Source organism: Phycodurus eques, chromosome 9, assembly GCF_024500275.1.
Source record: "Phycodurus eques isolate BA_2022a chromosome 9, UOR_Pequ_1.1, whole genome shotgun sequence".
Lineage (NCBI taxonomy): Eukaryota > Metazoa > Chordata > Actinopteri > Syngnathiformes > Syngnathidae > Phycodurus > Phycodurus eques.
In genome coordinates this window covers 22592064-22605894 of record NC_084533.1, presented here as the reverse complement: position 1 = coordinate 22605894, position 13831 = coordinate 22592064, and the positions used below count along the sequence as shown (strand labels likewise).

The following is a 13831-nucleotide window of genomic DNA, read 5'->3' as shown; positions in this document are numbered from 1 at the left end:
ACAAGATATTTATTGTTCAAACTGATCAAATTTATTGTTTTTAGCAAATAATCATTAACTTTGAATTTTATGGCTGCAACACGTTCCAGAAAATCTGGGACAGGGTCATGTTTACCGCTGTGCTACATCACCTTTTCTTTGAACAACATTCAATAAACATTTGGGAACTGGGGACACTAATTGTTGGAGCTTTGTAAGTGGAATTGTTTCCCATTCTTGCTTGATGTACAGCTTCCGCTGTTCAACAGTCCGGGGTCTCCGTTGTCGTATTTTACGCTTCATAATGTGCCACACATTTGCAATGGGAGACAGGTCTGGACTAGAGGCAGGCCAGTATTGGACTTCTTTTACTACGAAGTCACGCTGTTATAACACGTGCAGAATGTGGTTTAGCATTGTCTTGCTGAAATAAGCACGGGCGTCCATGAAAAAGACGTTGCTTGGATGGCAGCATATGTTTCTCCAAAACCTGTATGTACCTTTCAGCATTAATGGTGCCTTCACAGATGTGTAAATTACCCATGCCATTGGCACTAACACAGCCCCATACCATTACAGGTGCTGGCTTTTGAACTTTGCGTCCATAACAGTCCGGATGGTTCTTTTCCTCTTTGGCCCGGAGGACACTACGTCCACAATTTCCAAAAACAATTTGAAATGTGGACTCATCGGACCACAGAACACTTTTCCACTTTGCATCAGTCCATCTTAGATGAGCTCGGGCCCAGAGAAGCCGGCGGCGTTTCTGGGTGTTGTTGATAAATGGCTTTTGCTTTGCCATAGGCCAAAACATGCATGCACATTTGCAGATACAGTATACGGCACACGAAGCACTTGTAGCATCTTCCTCTCAATCCCCCACTGACACAAAAATATCTGCTGTCATTTCAAGATTATCATATCATCCCGCCTGCACCGCCACTCATCCAACTGTCACAGTTGACAAATGGAAAACGTCCCAAGTATTGAATCAATATTAAGGCTATAAATGGTGTCTATTTACAGATCACTGTGCCGACTCCAGTGAGAAACAGCTCAAGGAACGACTGTTTTTAATTGATATAATGAACTTCCTACGTCTGTTAACAATCTCTCATCAGTCTATGCTATGGTGGCATTTAAGCAGATGATGAAGTCATCATTTTTCCATGCGATGTTTTTATACTTGCCCTTTATGCAAGTAGTAAACTTGCATAAAAGTAAACTACCACGTATGGATAAATATGACATCTGCAATTCAGAGCGGTGGCGTCATGGCAGGCAAACATGGCAGCAATCGGAGCTATAAACAAACTGCAGATGACTTCGTTTCGCATTCAGCCAATTACAGTGAGATCTGCAATCCTTCTATGCCATGACAGAGAACACGCACACAAACAGTGGATATAAAAAGTCTACACACCCCTGTTCAAATGCCAGGTTTTTGTGATATAAAAAAAAAAAAATCAGAACAAGATGAATCATTTAAAAACCTTTTCCAGCATTAATGTGACCTATACCCGACCTAGACAGAAGAAAAATGAAATAATTTGAGAAGGGAAATAAAAATAAACACTAGAGATTATGTGGTTGGACAAGTGTGCACACCCTCTTATGACTGGGGATGTGGGTGTGTTCAGAATTAACCATCCAACTCTTATTGAAACTGACTGACTGATTCCCTTCACCTTATCCAAGTATATCTGAAGAAAAATAAATAAATTTTTAAAAAAAAGATTCTATCACCACCATGCGTTACTGTAAAACCTACTTTTTGGAATTATGGCCAAAAAGTTCAAGCTTGGTTTCAAAATTTTGCAAAAACATGCTTCTCTCAAATGAATGTGGGAAAATGTGTTATGGTCTGATTTACCCTGGCATTTGAACAGGGATGTGTAGACCTTCTTATATCAACTGTATATAATAACTAGACTTTGTTTTTACAAAAGGTCCCAGTTTAAATGACCTGTGGTAACACATTGTATGTCTGTCTGTCTGTCTATCTATCTATCTACATCATCAACAACCAGATGATTCTTAACCCTATCTAGTGGAGAAAACCCAGGCAAGCAAGGGGAGAACAGGCAAATTCCAAGCCTGAAATCTAAGGCCTCCATGCAAAGCAGCAGGCCACCGTGCCCCCCAACTGTGGTGTCAAAAAAGTCAAATTAAGGGACCGACAGAACAGAAGATTTTGAACATTGTCCCTGTCCTAATTTTCCAATGGTAACCTTTAACTATAGCTGAAGTGCTTTCCTGTCATTGCAGGCAACCTTTTCATTTGGCCTAAAGCGGTGTTCATATTCTTTATTCTCGTCATTTCTGCTGTTATGGAATACTATTAGATCACAACTCGCTTTCTCTTTCTCTCTCTCTCTCTCTCTCTCTCTCTCTCTCTCTCTCTCTCTCTCTCTCTCTCTCTCTCTCTCTCCCGCGCTGTTTGTCCTTTCGCTTTTCACCCTCTCGCCGTCATAGCCCCCTCACCCGATACTGCAGTGTAGACAACGACCTGTCCCTCCTCATCATGCTGAAAACCGTGCGCTCGCTCACCACGGACAATCTCTGATGACATGTGACAAAACCAAAAGTTTGTAAGGGTAGAAAATGAAAACACTCGGACCGAGCTTGTGAAACTTCATTTAAAGGGCGACTTTACACATGCACAACAATAGCTCCACCAACAAACTAATCAGATCACTGTTGTAGTACAAAGATTAACCTGGGAGGGGCAGCTTGGTGCCACAGGGCATCCGGACTGCTGGACAATAGCAAGAGGGAAGAGTAATCATAGAAATAACGGTCATCTTATCCAGTCATCATGGCATTGTCATTGTGTTGAAAGACTTGGGGCTTGCGTTATACAAATACTCAACACAACCAACTGTTCCTCTAATTGTGTTCGGCAACATTGGACACATTTCAAGTCGCTTCCTAATTAGGTATTGTGTCTTTTCATGTCGAGGATTTGTGAATGTAAATATTAAACAGGTTTAACAGTAAAGACTATCAGCCCAGAGTGTTTTCTGAGCAGACTGGGGGAGAAAAATCACTCTTTACACTCCAGAATAATGTTTTAGAGCGATCCGAAAATCGAGCCTTTGATGACTTTGCTTGGAAGCGGGGATAACAAATACTTTAATCTGGCCTGATTATCAGTAAAATGAACTCGGCATTTGCAAATTCACTTGAAATGAATTGAGGAGCTTCATTTCGACAAAATGTGTGTTTTGCCACCAATTTATGGCATCTTGGTGCCAAGGAACTAGATTGAAGTGGGCTGAGGAGTTTCATTTAGCCAAAAGTAGTGCTTTGTCGCAACCTCTAGGTCATTTTAAACATATCTGTCAATTATGCAAGGATTTTCGCTATAGAGCAATTTCACTGCAAAGTGTCTTAAAGTAAACTTAAAATCTGTGAAGAGAATGTATCGTAGCATATATAAGCATGATGCTTGGTAAAGCGCCACATTCAACCAAAGACTGTCATAGATTGTGAGTTAGGGTTATTATAAGTTCATGGAGCATCATAGCAGAATCCCTCCATCACACCCCAGAGGACAGCTCATTTACAGCTGCTCTCCCACCCTTTATTTCCTAATCAAGTGTGTCTTTCCATACGGAGGGTGTCTCTCGGGCTGCGAGCATGTCTTTGCGTGATGCCGTGGTTGCCGTGGCAGCACCTCATTACGTAAATGACGTCTCCCTGATGAGAAACAGCCAGGCGCAGCCGTGATGTTCAGCCTTCTCTAGACTCAGTCAAATTGGCTTCGGGGACTGTTGAAGGATCGCTGCTATATTTAGCAATCGTCTGCACGGTGTATTTCTTCAGCGTTCTTTCAAATGTTCCCCAAATAGAAAGCAATGCCACACTGAAAACGTTTTAAACATGCATGAAAAGATGGCCGCTGCGTTTTATTTGAGAGGATATCTAATACAGTACCTCCGGGTTCCATATGCTGGGATACCAACCTTCTGCCATTTCGTCTTTCATCCTCTCTGCCTTGAATATGTCACGAGGGCAGCATTACCCTTCCATCTTTCCTTCTTCTCATCAGCACTGAATGGCTTAGCTTTCCCTGCAGAATGGTGCTAATGGCTTTCCCGCGATATATCATCTTCCCTATTCCACTTCAAAAAGAAACCAATACAAAGAGCTCTGGCCACTCTAGACAATAACTAGGACATGAATCTACTTTCTGATGCATTCGTCTTCAAATTAGCTGCCATTGTTTTGTGTATAGTGAAAAATGAATAAAACTTCTTTAGTATTACTACAAATGTCAGTTATTACTGAATTACTGAATATCCCCTTATATTTCATGAATGTCACCCCATCTTCACCTGTTAGACTAGCCAGACATTGGCAGTAATTTCTGGCATCCTGGCACTTACCAATCTGGAGATTGTATCCACATGTCAGTCCTAATGAAGCAGCCTCTTTGAGAGAGCGCCCCACAGATCGATGCAGTCAATTGTATTAACCTCCAGGGAGCGTGGCCCGTCGCTGAAGGTATGGGGGTCACTTAGTGCCTTAATTAATGGACATCTTTTCAAATTGCTTACTTTTGATCGTCTCGAACTTCTTATCCGACAAACTTTGCAGTCTCACCCACCAAAACACATAAAGGCACTCAACTATTTGACCTAAGCAGTACCCTTCCAAGTCGGTTTTAGGTGATGTTCCCATGCATTGTTCCCATGTATTTTTTAAAACAGGTATTCTTGGGTTCTCATATTTGTTTATTCGTGCGACTGAGTCTTCCACAAGTAGTTTTTACTGCATGACCATGACCAAGCAAGAGGCTGGTACTTTAATGTTGTGGTCAGTTGGTTCTTTATTTTAGGAGGTCTAGGTTCAACTCTTGGATAGAGAGTACTACACACCAACCTTCTGTAACATATCGGGCTCTATTTGCGTGACTGGCTTAAATCCAGCCCTGTGCTTGGAGTAACACCGCGAGGAGGCGGGTTAGGTCTGGTGTTGCTAATTTCGTGGACCAGCGTAGCCCAGTGCATTTAAAAGTGGGACGTGTGCTCTGGTGTGGGCGTCATCGCAGACGACTTCAATTCTGTCCAATCGAAGCGTCTCCTCTCATTCCCTTGAAATGCGGCGTGCGAGTGGCGTATTGACAGTCTTTGACTAGAATAACTAATGCAATTATGGTAAGACGAAATAGCCAATGAAAGCCCCAACGTAGCTCGTTTTCGTGTCACAACAACATTAACGCAGGAACCTCTTGACGGTTTACTACCATCTAGTTGCCGTGTTTCATTAACTTCTCAAGCTAATATTTGTTCTAATGTCAACTTTTTCTCAGCTAAATGATGAACTGAAAGTAATGGGTAAAACTGGGAGTTAAGATAAAAACATCATGTAACTTACCTTGGATAGTGACAGCCTGACACAGTTGTAGTTCCTACCAATCCATTTTTAACAAACTAAGCTAGTAGTTACACTGTGACGTCACTTCCTCCCTGTCGCCGGAAGGAGGGGCAGATTCATGTCACATTCTCGCAACTTTTGGAAACACAAAGACGTACAAATGGCAGTCCCCGTAGGCGAGTAGATGCAGTGTTTTCATTTTATTTTATTTTTTTAAAATAAATAAATAGTAGATTTAAGTAAACAGCATGATTTGAGAAGATCTGGCGGTGACCATTTGGTGAACCTTGAATACAGAGTTTCCGGCTTGAACGTTCGGGAGCAATCACTAATCCGCCTTGGACTCAAAGCAGAAACAATCATTTGCGCTACGGAGGACCCGTGGCCTCCCTGGCTTGCTCAGTTCCAGCCTGTAACCCCTGTTTATTAGGCCTGGTCCTGCCTTATCGCCTTGCTTTCCTACTTCGCCTTAATCCCCTTTATGGTTTTCACCAACTTTAATTAGTTCATGTCCACAGCAACTATTAATCCTTGGTGGGATTTTAAAATGTAGAAATCAGCATGCTGTAAAACCTTTGCACACAACATAGTCTAAGTGTGAGACCTTGACTTGGCCATGTAAGAATATTTCACCAGTATTGTCCCGATCACAGAACATCTATTTTTTTTCAACTCACTCATGCTAAATCACAATAATTCCACGTGACAGTACTCCAATTCCTCACAGTTCTGTGGAGGTGGCCTCCTCGTGGCTTCAACAGAAACATCTTCTTTTTTTTTTTTTTTTAAAAGAGATATTATGCCAGTAATGTCCTCACATATTCATCCTTGTCCATTAAAGTGCTGAGCCAAGTTGGCTCCACGATTTTAGCATTCCAGAGGAACAGATCAGCGATCTGAACAATTTCATCTTCTGTTGAATGAATGCATTATTGTTATTGGGGGCGTGTGAGACACACCGCCACAATTATGAGGATGATATTCAGACGGGATTAACTACCGTTGCACGACCGAGTTCTTTTCTGAAAGTAACATTTTCCATAATCCAAAACCCTGAGGTACTAATCGGTTACCTATGTGGAGTTCTAAACAACGGCATTATTCTAAAGAGAATAATGGCGTTGTTAATCATTTATTATTCACTCTGAAAACAAACAAACCTGTTTGATGGATCAGTAAGTACAATAATATTCGATCCTAAACATCAACACAGTGTTAGCTGCTCTGTTTTTTTGACATGGCGCCGACGTGCGATCGCGTCAGTGCTGTTGTCCGTACGAGAGCGCGTCGGCGCACGGCCAGATGCTTTTACATTAGATTCAAACCGTCAGCGGCTCTGTGAGTTTAAACCAGAGCAGGATGCGAGGTAGCGAACAGGGTCACTCACAGTACAAAAAACCCGGGCGACACCGGGCAATTGTTTTTGCGAGTTGTGTGGCCACAGAATATCAGTGCCAACTGCGTGCGACGGCCGCTGAGCTCCCAAAAGCCGTTCACCTCGGAAACTCTGCGGATTAGAGCCGCACGCTGACGAATGCACTAGAATATTCAAGTGTTTTAGAGGCTTTGAGGGCAAAAAAAAACACTTATGGCAGAGGTGACGTAACAAAAACAAATAGAAATTGCAATAGAAAAAAAACCAACAACACTGATGCTATTCTGAGGATAGAAAGATTTTAAAATACATATACATCTCAAAGTAGAATATGGTAGAAATAGTAATGTATTTCAGTACTCATACATTATATAGATTCATTAAACACTTGGGAAAACACTTTCCACTTTCCAAATGCCTGCTAATTTCGACATTAAAAATCATTTCCATTGTCTTTTTGGGGTGTTTGTTACAAAATGAATCAGTATGAATATTAAACAATGCTACTTTTCTTTATTAACTCATTCACCAATAGCCATTTTACAGCATTTTGAGTTATCTGTCAACACACACAGATTATTGTGCTCTGTGACAATATAACCACTGAACCTCCCAAAAGAATGCGTCAACACTCTTCTTCACCAGACAAAAAAACATTTTTGTTTGAAGCTTTTTCCATTCTTTAGTAACCAGCATTAGAACACGGGTCGGTTTCTGAACAGGTTTTTGTGAAAAGAAAGATGTCAAGCACAACAGTGACTTTGACACTTGAATTCTTTAGCTTTTGTGACACCTCATACTACAAAACATCAAAGACTAAAAAGGGACTTTTTTTTATGGCAACTAATCATGAATTTAGAGAGGTACACGTAAGAAACACGCCGTGAGCGACATTGACGCATAGCTCGAGTTGAACATAAGTGGCTTTTTTTATATTGTGTTCCTCATTTACTCCATGAACAGAAATATGGTACCCATGCAAGAACTTGACAGCCCCAGCTGTTTTAGAGCAACTTCAATTTAAAAGAAGAAAAGTTCGTGCCAGCCATGCAGGATTGTTACACCATCAGTGCTTCTGTGCTGAGATAAAAACAGGACACATACGTAGCTTCAGTGGGAGGTACACATGGGTATTGTCTGCATGAGAATGGTAGGTGGTATTATGCATTTCTAAATATAGACAGCAAAAATGCATAGAGAGAGGTAGACAATAGACTAAGTGGCACTTTGGGGGAGCTTATCAGCTATCAAATTAAACAAAAGGAATACACAGGGAGCTTTTCTATTGTCACATAATGCAAAGAGGAGCACTGGTTATAGAAATGCTCGCCTCTTATGGAACAGGTGATCAATGACATTGTGTTAAGGATTCAGCATTTGGCATCTGAAGGTACAATAAGTGACGATGAAGGGTCTTTTTCGAATGTGAATTATGATGTCATAATTATAAACATACTGCTCATTTTCCATGCACACGTGGAAGTGTAGTGTGACGGTCAATTTTAACCCAGGTCAACTGTACTCATAATAATTGTGCATTTCAAATTATGAACTCCAGATCATTTCAAAATGAAATTGAAACTGAAAAAACTTAAATTCGTAAATTAAAAAAAATGACAATGAAATTCAATTATTAATCCTTAATCAATGCTTCAGAGAAAAGGGAAATTGTATTTTGTTTTACTACACTTGTTTTTGGATAACTATCGGTAGTATTAGGCTATACGATCATTCTTATATTGTTTTACTCCTTCCATGTTTTGAGACCTGCGGGCTTCTGTTCAAATGGTGGCAACTCGGACAGTTTTCGGGACTGTTTCAAGCTTCCTCTTTTTACCACTGTGCCATAAAAAAAAAAAAATTAAAAAAAACACACACACACATTTATAGCATGTACAGTTTCAATATTCCCACAATTTTGCTTGATTTAATGAACACTGGTAAATCTAAAATTCATTTTAGTTGACGCGGGTTAAATTTGAGCCGGAACTGCCTCAGTGTACACAAACTTTGTAGCACCCGTATGAAAGAATGACTTAAAAAATGAAAAACAATGAAAAATCAGTGTATTTTGGTTCATTTCAAGAAAGGTTATTAAATTTTAACACACACAAAAAAAATAACATTTAAGCTAGTTTTATTGCAGTCAAATGTCAAAACGGGTCAATTTGACACTCACATTATGCAAGGATTAAACAAAGCTTTTCCATCCTTCTCCTTCAAAAACAAAATGCTAAAGCACAAATCACGTGACACCAGCGTCACTCCCAAACCCGAGCTGACACCAGAAGCGAGGACGAGCCCTCAACACTTCCAAACACGGATCCGCACGCGATGCCGCGATGGAGAGTGGCACATCTCTGATGCGAGGCGAGTCACTTTCCTCCGGGCGCTGCGGCCCAATCTACATCAGTAACGGGACAGAATTTTGACAGGGAACCAATCCGCATCACTCTCACCGGAACATGTCTCGTGGATGTGTTGCGGAATCTATGTTGCACTTGAGTGCTAACTTCAGTGCAATGATTCAATTAAATCATGAAGCAGTTCCACGCATCCTCACTGGGCATTTATTGATTGACTTGTGAATGATAATATGCCTGCGTTATGATCGGCAGTGCAAATCGACTGATACTCACAGTCCATTGGGCAAGAATGCAGTGTGGTGTGAAGTAACTTTTTCCACCATTAATGTGGCCTATTACCTAGAACAAAATCGTGGAAAAATATGTTATGGTCAGACAAAACCAAGGCTGAACTTTTTGGCCGTTATTGGACTGTTTTTTTTTTTCATCTGAAACTGGGGCTGTCGTGGAGATGGAAAGGATTATAAACAGTTTCAAATAACAGGCAGAAATGTCAGAAAAAGCCTACTAGAACCGCTGAATATTATTCAGGTTTAATCAGAGGCATTTTTAACAGTGGCAGGTCGAGTTTGAATGTCATTGGTTCACTCTGAATGCCACATCTCAGTTATAAGAGGGTGCAGCTGGTGCAACCACATTATATCAGTTGTTTATTTTTACTTCCCATCTTGAAAGGATTTATTTTTTCTTTTTCTCAGTTGAGATGTCCGGGTTGTAAGTCACATTAATGGTGGGGAAAAGTTTTGAAATGAATTATCTTCCTGTCATTCTTTTTATATATAAAAAAAAAAAAAAACAAGCATTTGAAGAGGGGTGTTTAGACTTTTCCACAATATCCACTGTATCTGTACTGAAGTACAGGGTGTGAGTACTTTTTCCACCTCAGCAAGATTGTCAGTGGAAAAAAAAAAAAAAAAAAAAAAGATCTTTACTTGTGTCATCAGGCCAGCCAGTTAAGACGGAGCTGTTCTTATGTTTAATACTCATTGTGCAAAACGAGAGTCGATCTATCAAGACTTTTCCGGCTCAGGAGCGAAAGCGCCGCAGAGCCGAGGGAGTGCGTGCGTCATGCATCGACACATCACTTTGTCGCCCTGCGTTAGCTTCACAAGGACAGCGAGGAACCTAACACAACGTGAATCACTGGTGTTGATATCGACGGCGATGCTTCGACGCATCCGCCGCCGTGCGTGTGTCGGCCGAGAGGGAAGAAAAGGAGGAGGAGCGGCGTGGCCTTGACTGGATGACCCGCATGGAAGAAATTACATTACTCTCACTAAAAGGGCACAACGTTAACTTTGTTCAACTCTGGATTAGACACTTGAACAACACAACGCGTGTGTCACGTAAAAGGTGTTTGGATAAAATTAGTCAGCTTTTCTCCCGGCACGCACATTATATTGGCTCATATTTTGATGAGCACAATGAATAATTATGTGACATAACTTTTTTCAAATTATATATCTGCAGAGCAGTGATTCCCAACAGCTGTAAAAATTATCTAATTTCACCGGGGACTGCATCACAGTTCTAAGGTATAGGGTTCTAATCTGGGTTTCCGGCCTTCCTCTCTGGAGTTTGCATGTTCTCGCCACACTTGTGTGGATTTTCTCCGGGTTCTCAGACTTCCAAAAACCACATTCCAAAAACACGCATGTAAGACCCGCCGCACACCGAGAGTCGCAGCTGAACGCGACTGAGGCGGACCATTTTGAAAAACATTACAGTCGGCGACACTTCGCCGCACACCAAAAAGATTGAACACCTCATGTCTCGCTCCAACGGGAAAATTGCGATCGTGTATCAGTTTTTGAGGCTTCACTTACAGTATACCGCACTGTTATTTTTCCATTGAACCAGAAAAACATGGCGTGATTGTCAAGGAAGAAGCAGACTACCACAAAGCGAGGAAACGTGTGAGAATTTCGGCAATTTCGGGTCTCGCTTACAGTTCGTTTTTTTCTTTTTTTTTTTCTTTTTTGGGTGATAGCTCATGTGCATTCTTCATTCGCCGTTACATCTGTGACAATAAGATGCTATTCACCAATGATGCAAATGTTGTTGGGAAACAATCATCATTGTTAGCACACCCCACACAACAGGATAATTGTTCAGGTTAATGTTTTGATGTAAAGGTTTAAATGCTCAAATTTGGACAATGGTGTTTGGAGCACGGGATTAGCAGCAGTGCACTATTAACAGGCTTTCAGGTATGCTAATGCTAACGTTGACCCACAGATGTGTGATTTTTCGCCCAAAATTCAAATAATGATATAGTAGTTTCCGATGTCCGTTGTCGTCAATAAAAACCATCGAAATGGAGGCCATAGCAGAGGTCGCATGGATGCAACTTGTCTGTGTGTCATGTTGCTCTTTTTTTTTTTCTTTTTTCCCAATAATCAACAAACAATTGCACGCATTTTTTTTTTTCTTTTTACGCAGAGCCCTCATGTGGATCTTCCTGTGTTTTTTGTACTGTGTTCTTGTGTAAAGATGAAGACGTGTTTTGGATCGGTCCATGCTACAGAACTTGAGTGAGTCAGCCATTCACAGCGGCCATTGATTTGGAGGGGGAGTTTAAGAAGGAAAGCTGCTCTTGAGGTTAATCTCGGAATCAATTTTGCCAGCTCATTTCTCTCACTCTGTTGTCAGCACAAAACAACAGATGCACATTTCAAAGTTGAGTGTTTCCAAGTGTCACGAACTAAGCAAAGGGTAATATACCCTTTTTTTTTTTTTTTTTTAAAGATGCTTTCGATATAAGTATGGCTATAGTTTCACTTTACACACAGACACACACACATACACACGTTGAGTATTGGTGGCTACTGTTGCCAAACAGTTCATCAGGATCAATTAAAATCTTCAGTGTGTTGCTCAAGGACCTTTTCCAGTAATTGAGGCAAATAGAGAACACATCAAGTTGGTAGGTCATCCATGCAATCGGATTATACAGTAAAGGATATGCTCATTAACATAAAGGAAAGACAGTATCTTCAAAAATATATATACTTGGTCACTTAAGCATGTGACCCCGTATGCTAGTCAATGATTCATACTTTCATAGTTTCCAGTGTAAGCGTGCAATTGAATTAGTGGGAAGAAACACTGGTGTGTCAAATTGTCCATAGGGCTGTATGCTTGTGTGTGTACGCGAAGTATACATGTACTGGTCTCTCCGGTAACCTTGACTACACCGTGTCGCCATGGCGATAAAAAAGCCACGCCACCTTTGTCAATTGGTAGCAAAAAGAAAGTTCAAATGTATGTTTTTTTTCCTAGAAGACATTTGTGCAAGTCAACAGGATGCCAGGAGAAGACAGAATGGATTTGATAGCACACGTCTCCACCTTTCTGCTTGCATCCTTTTCCTTTTCTTTTTGCAATCTACATGTGTGCTATGATTGGTTGCGGCATTGCAATCGCCAAAACAAAAGCTCATCGTGCACAATGTGGGCCTGCTGCGTCCACATGCTGACAACTGCTCACCATCATTGCTCACAGTGACCCGGTGCACCATGCAGGGGGGAATGAATGAACAACCCTCATTTCTGTTATTACAATTATTATTGTTATTATTGAAGTCGGGCTGTTAATAAGGCATTCCGAGCAAGGCCAAATGAAATGGATTTCGCCTCTTACCCTTGGAAGCATCCTTGTCTTCTTTAGGCTTCGCCACTTTTCCGCTCATAGATCCCAGTTTGGATGCGTAATTCCCGATTTCGACAAGAATCCTTATGTTGATGGCTGCTTTGTCCTCAATCAAATCCTCCCGCAGGCTTCCAGGTGCTGAGATAAGGGCTCTGTATGGGAGAGGGGGCAAAGAGTCACCCGAATTGCATTTTACCCCCTTTTTGCTTTTCCACGCGCAATCGGGGAGCAATGAGGACTGAGACAATGGTCCCTCTCGCTCGTGTGTGCGCGTGTGCGTGGAAGAGGGGTGGGGGGGGGGGGGGGTTCTAGCAGTGAAAACAAACAACGTGAGGATGCTACGTGGACCATATGCCACGCACACGCACGTCTGCACAAATCGCAATTGTGAACGTGTGCGTTTCCGCTCGATCCTACCTTATCTCGTCCTCGCTGCGTGCTACATCAATGCACGTGGATAAAAGCACACGCTCCCACCATCAATGCTGTTAGGTTGCATAGACGCCAGCGAGAGGGGACAACGACGCGCAGTACGGGGAGAGAGAAACAAATGACGCTTAAAAATATATATATATATATTGAAAAAATTAATCAAAAGCAGTCCCAAAAGGAGAAAAACGGGGGTCTATGTACAAACAAAGCGCTGGAGCGAGGCCACCCAGTGTGGCTTCTTGTCAGTGGAGCTTCTCGAGCTTGTCTGTCTGAGCTTTTTCTCCCCTTCGGTCACAATCAACAGGACACGCAACCACAGCGCGCTCCCACGTCACGCACGCGCCGATTGGCTCGCTCCCATCCGTGTTGCTTTAAAATGGAAAGAAACAATGAAATAAAACATTTGGGTTTTTTTTTTGTTTTTGTTTTTTTTAAATCGTATTTTCGTGGATATGGCAAATGTGGTCTTTCGAGATGCTGCGTCTAACCGTGGCGCTCTTTGCGCATTTTCGCTTCCTCGGTGATCACGTGACGTACATGATGCGATTGAATGCATAGACGAGTGTGTGCGCGCGCGTGTGTGTCATACACTCACTGGTCACAATATTAGGGACACATGCACATTTCAATGAGATCCAGTGCATCC

General features: G+C 41.7%; 1 protein-coding gene across 2 annotated transcripts in view; it reads right to left on the bottom strand.

Moving 5' to 3' along the window:
- fgf13a (fibroblast growth factor 13a) overlaps nt 1-13470 on the bottom strand; it is a 101427-nt gene extending 87957 nt beyond the window's left edge. For both annotated transcript variants that reach the window (XM_061686212.1, XM_061686214.1), the window contains exons 1-2: nt 13171-13470; nt 12745-12905 (exon numbers count right to left, since the gene is read on the bottom strand). In XM_061686212.1, the coding sequence (XP_061542196.1) occupies nt 12745-12793 (49 nt within the window). In that variant the 5' untranslated portion in view covers nt 12794-12905; nt 13171-13470. The remainder of the gene's footprint in view (nt 1-12744; nt 12906-13170) is intronic.
- Nucleotides 13471-13831: the final 361 nt, after the last annotated feature.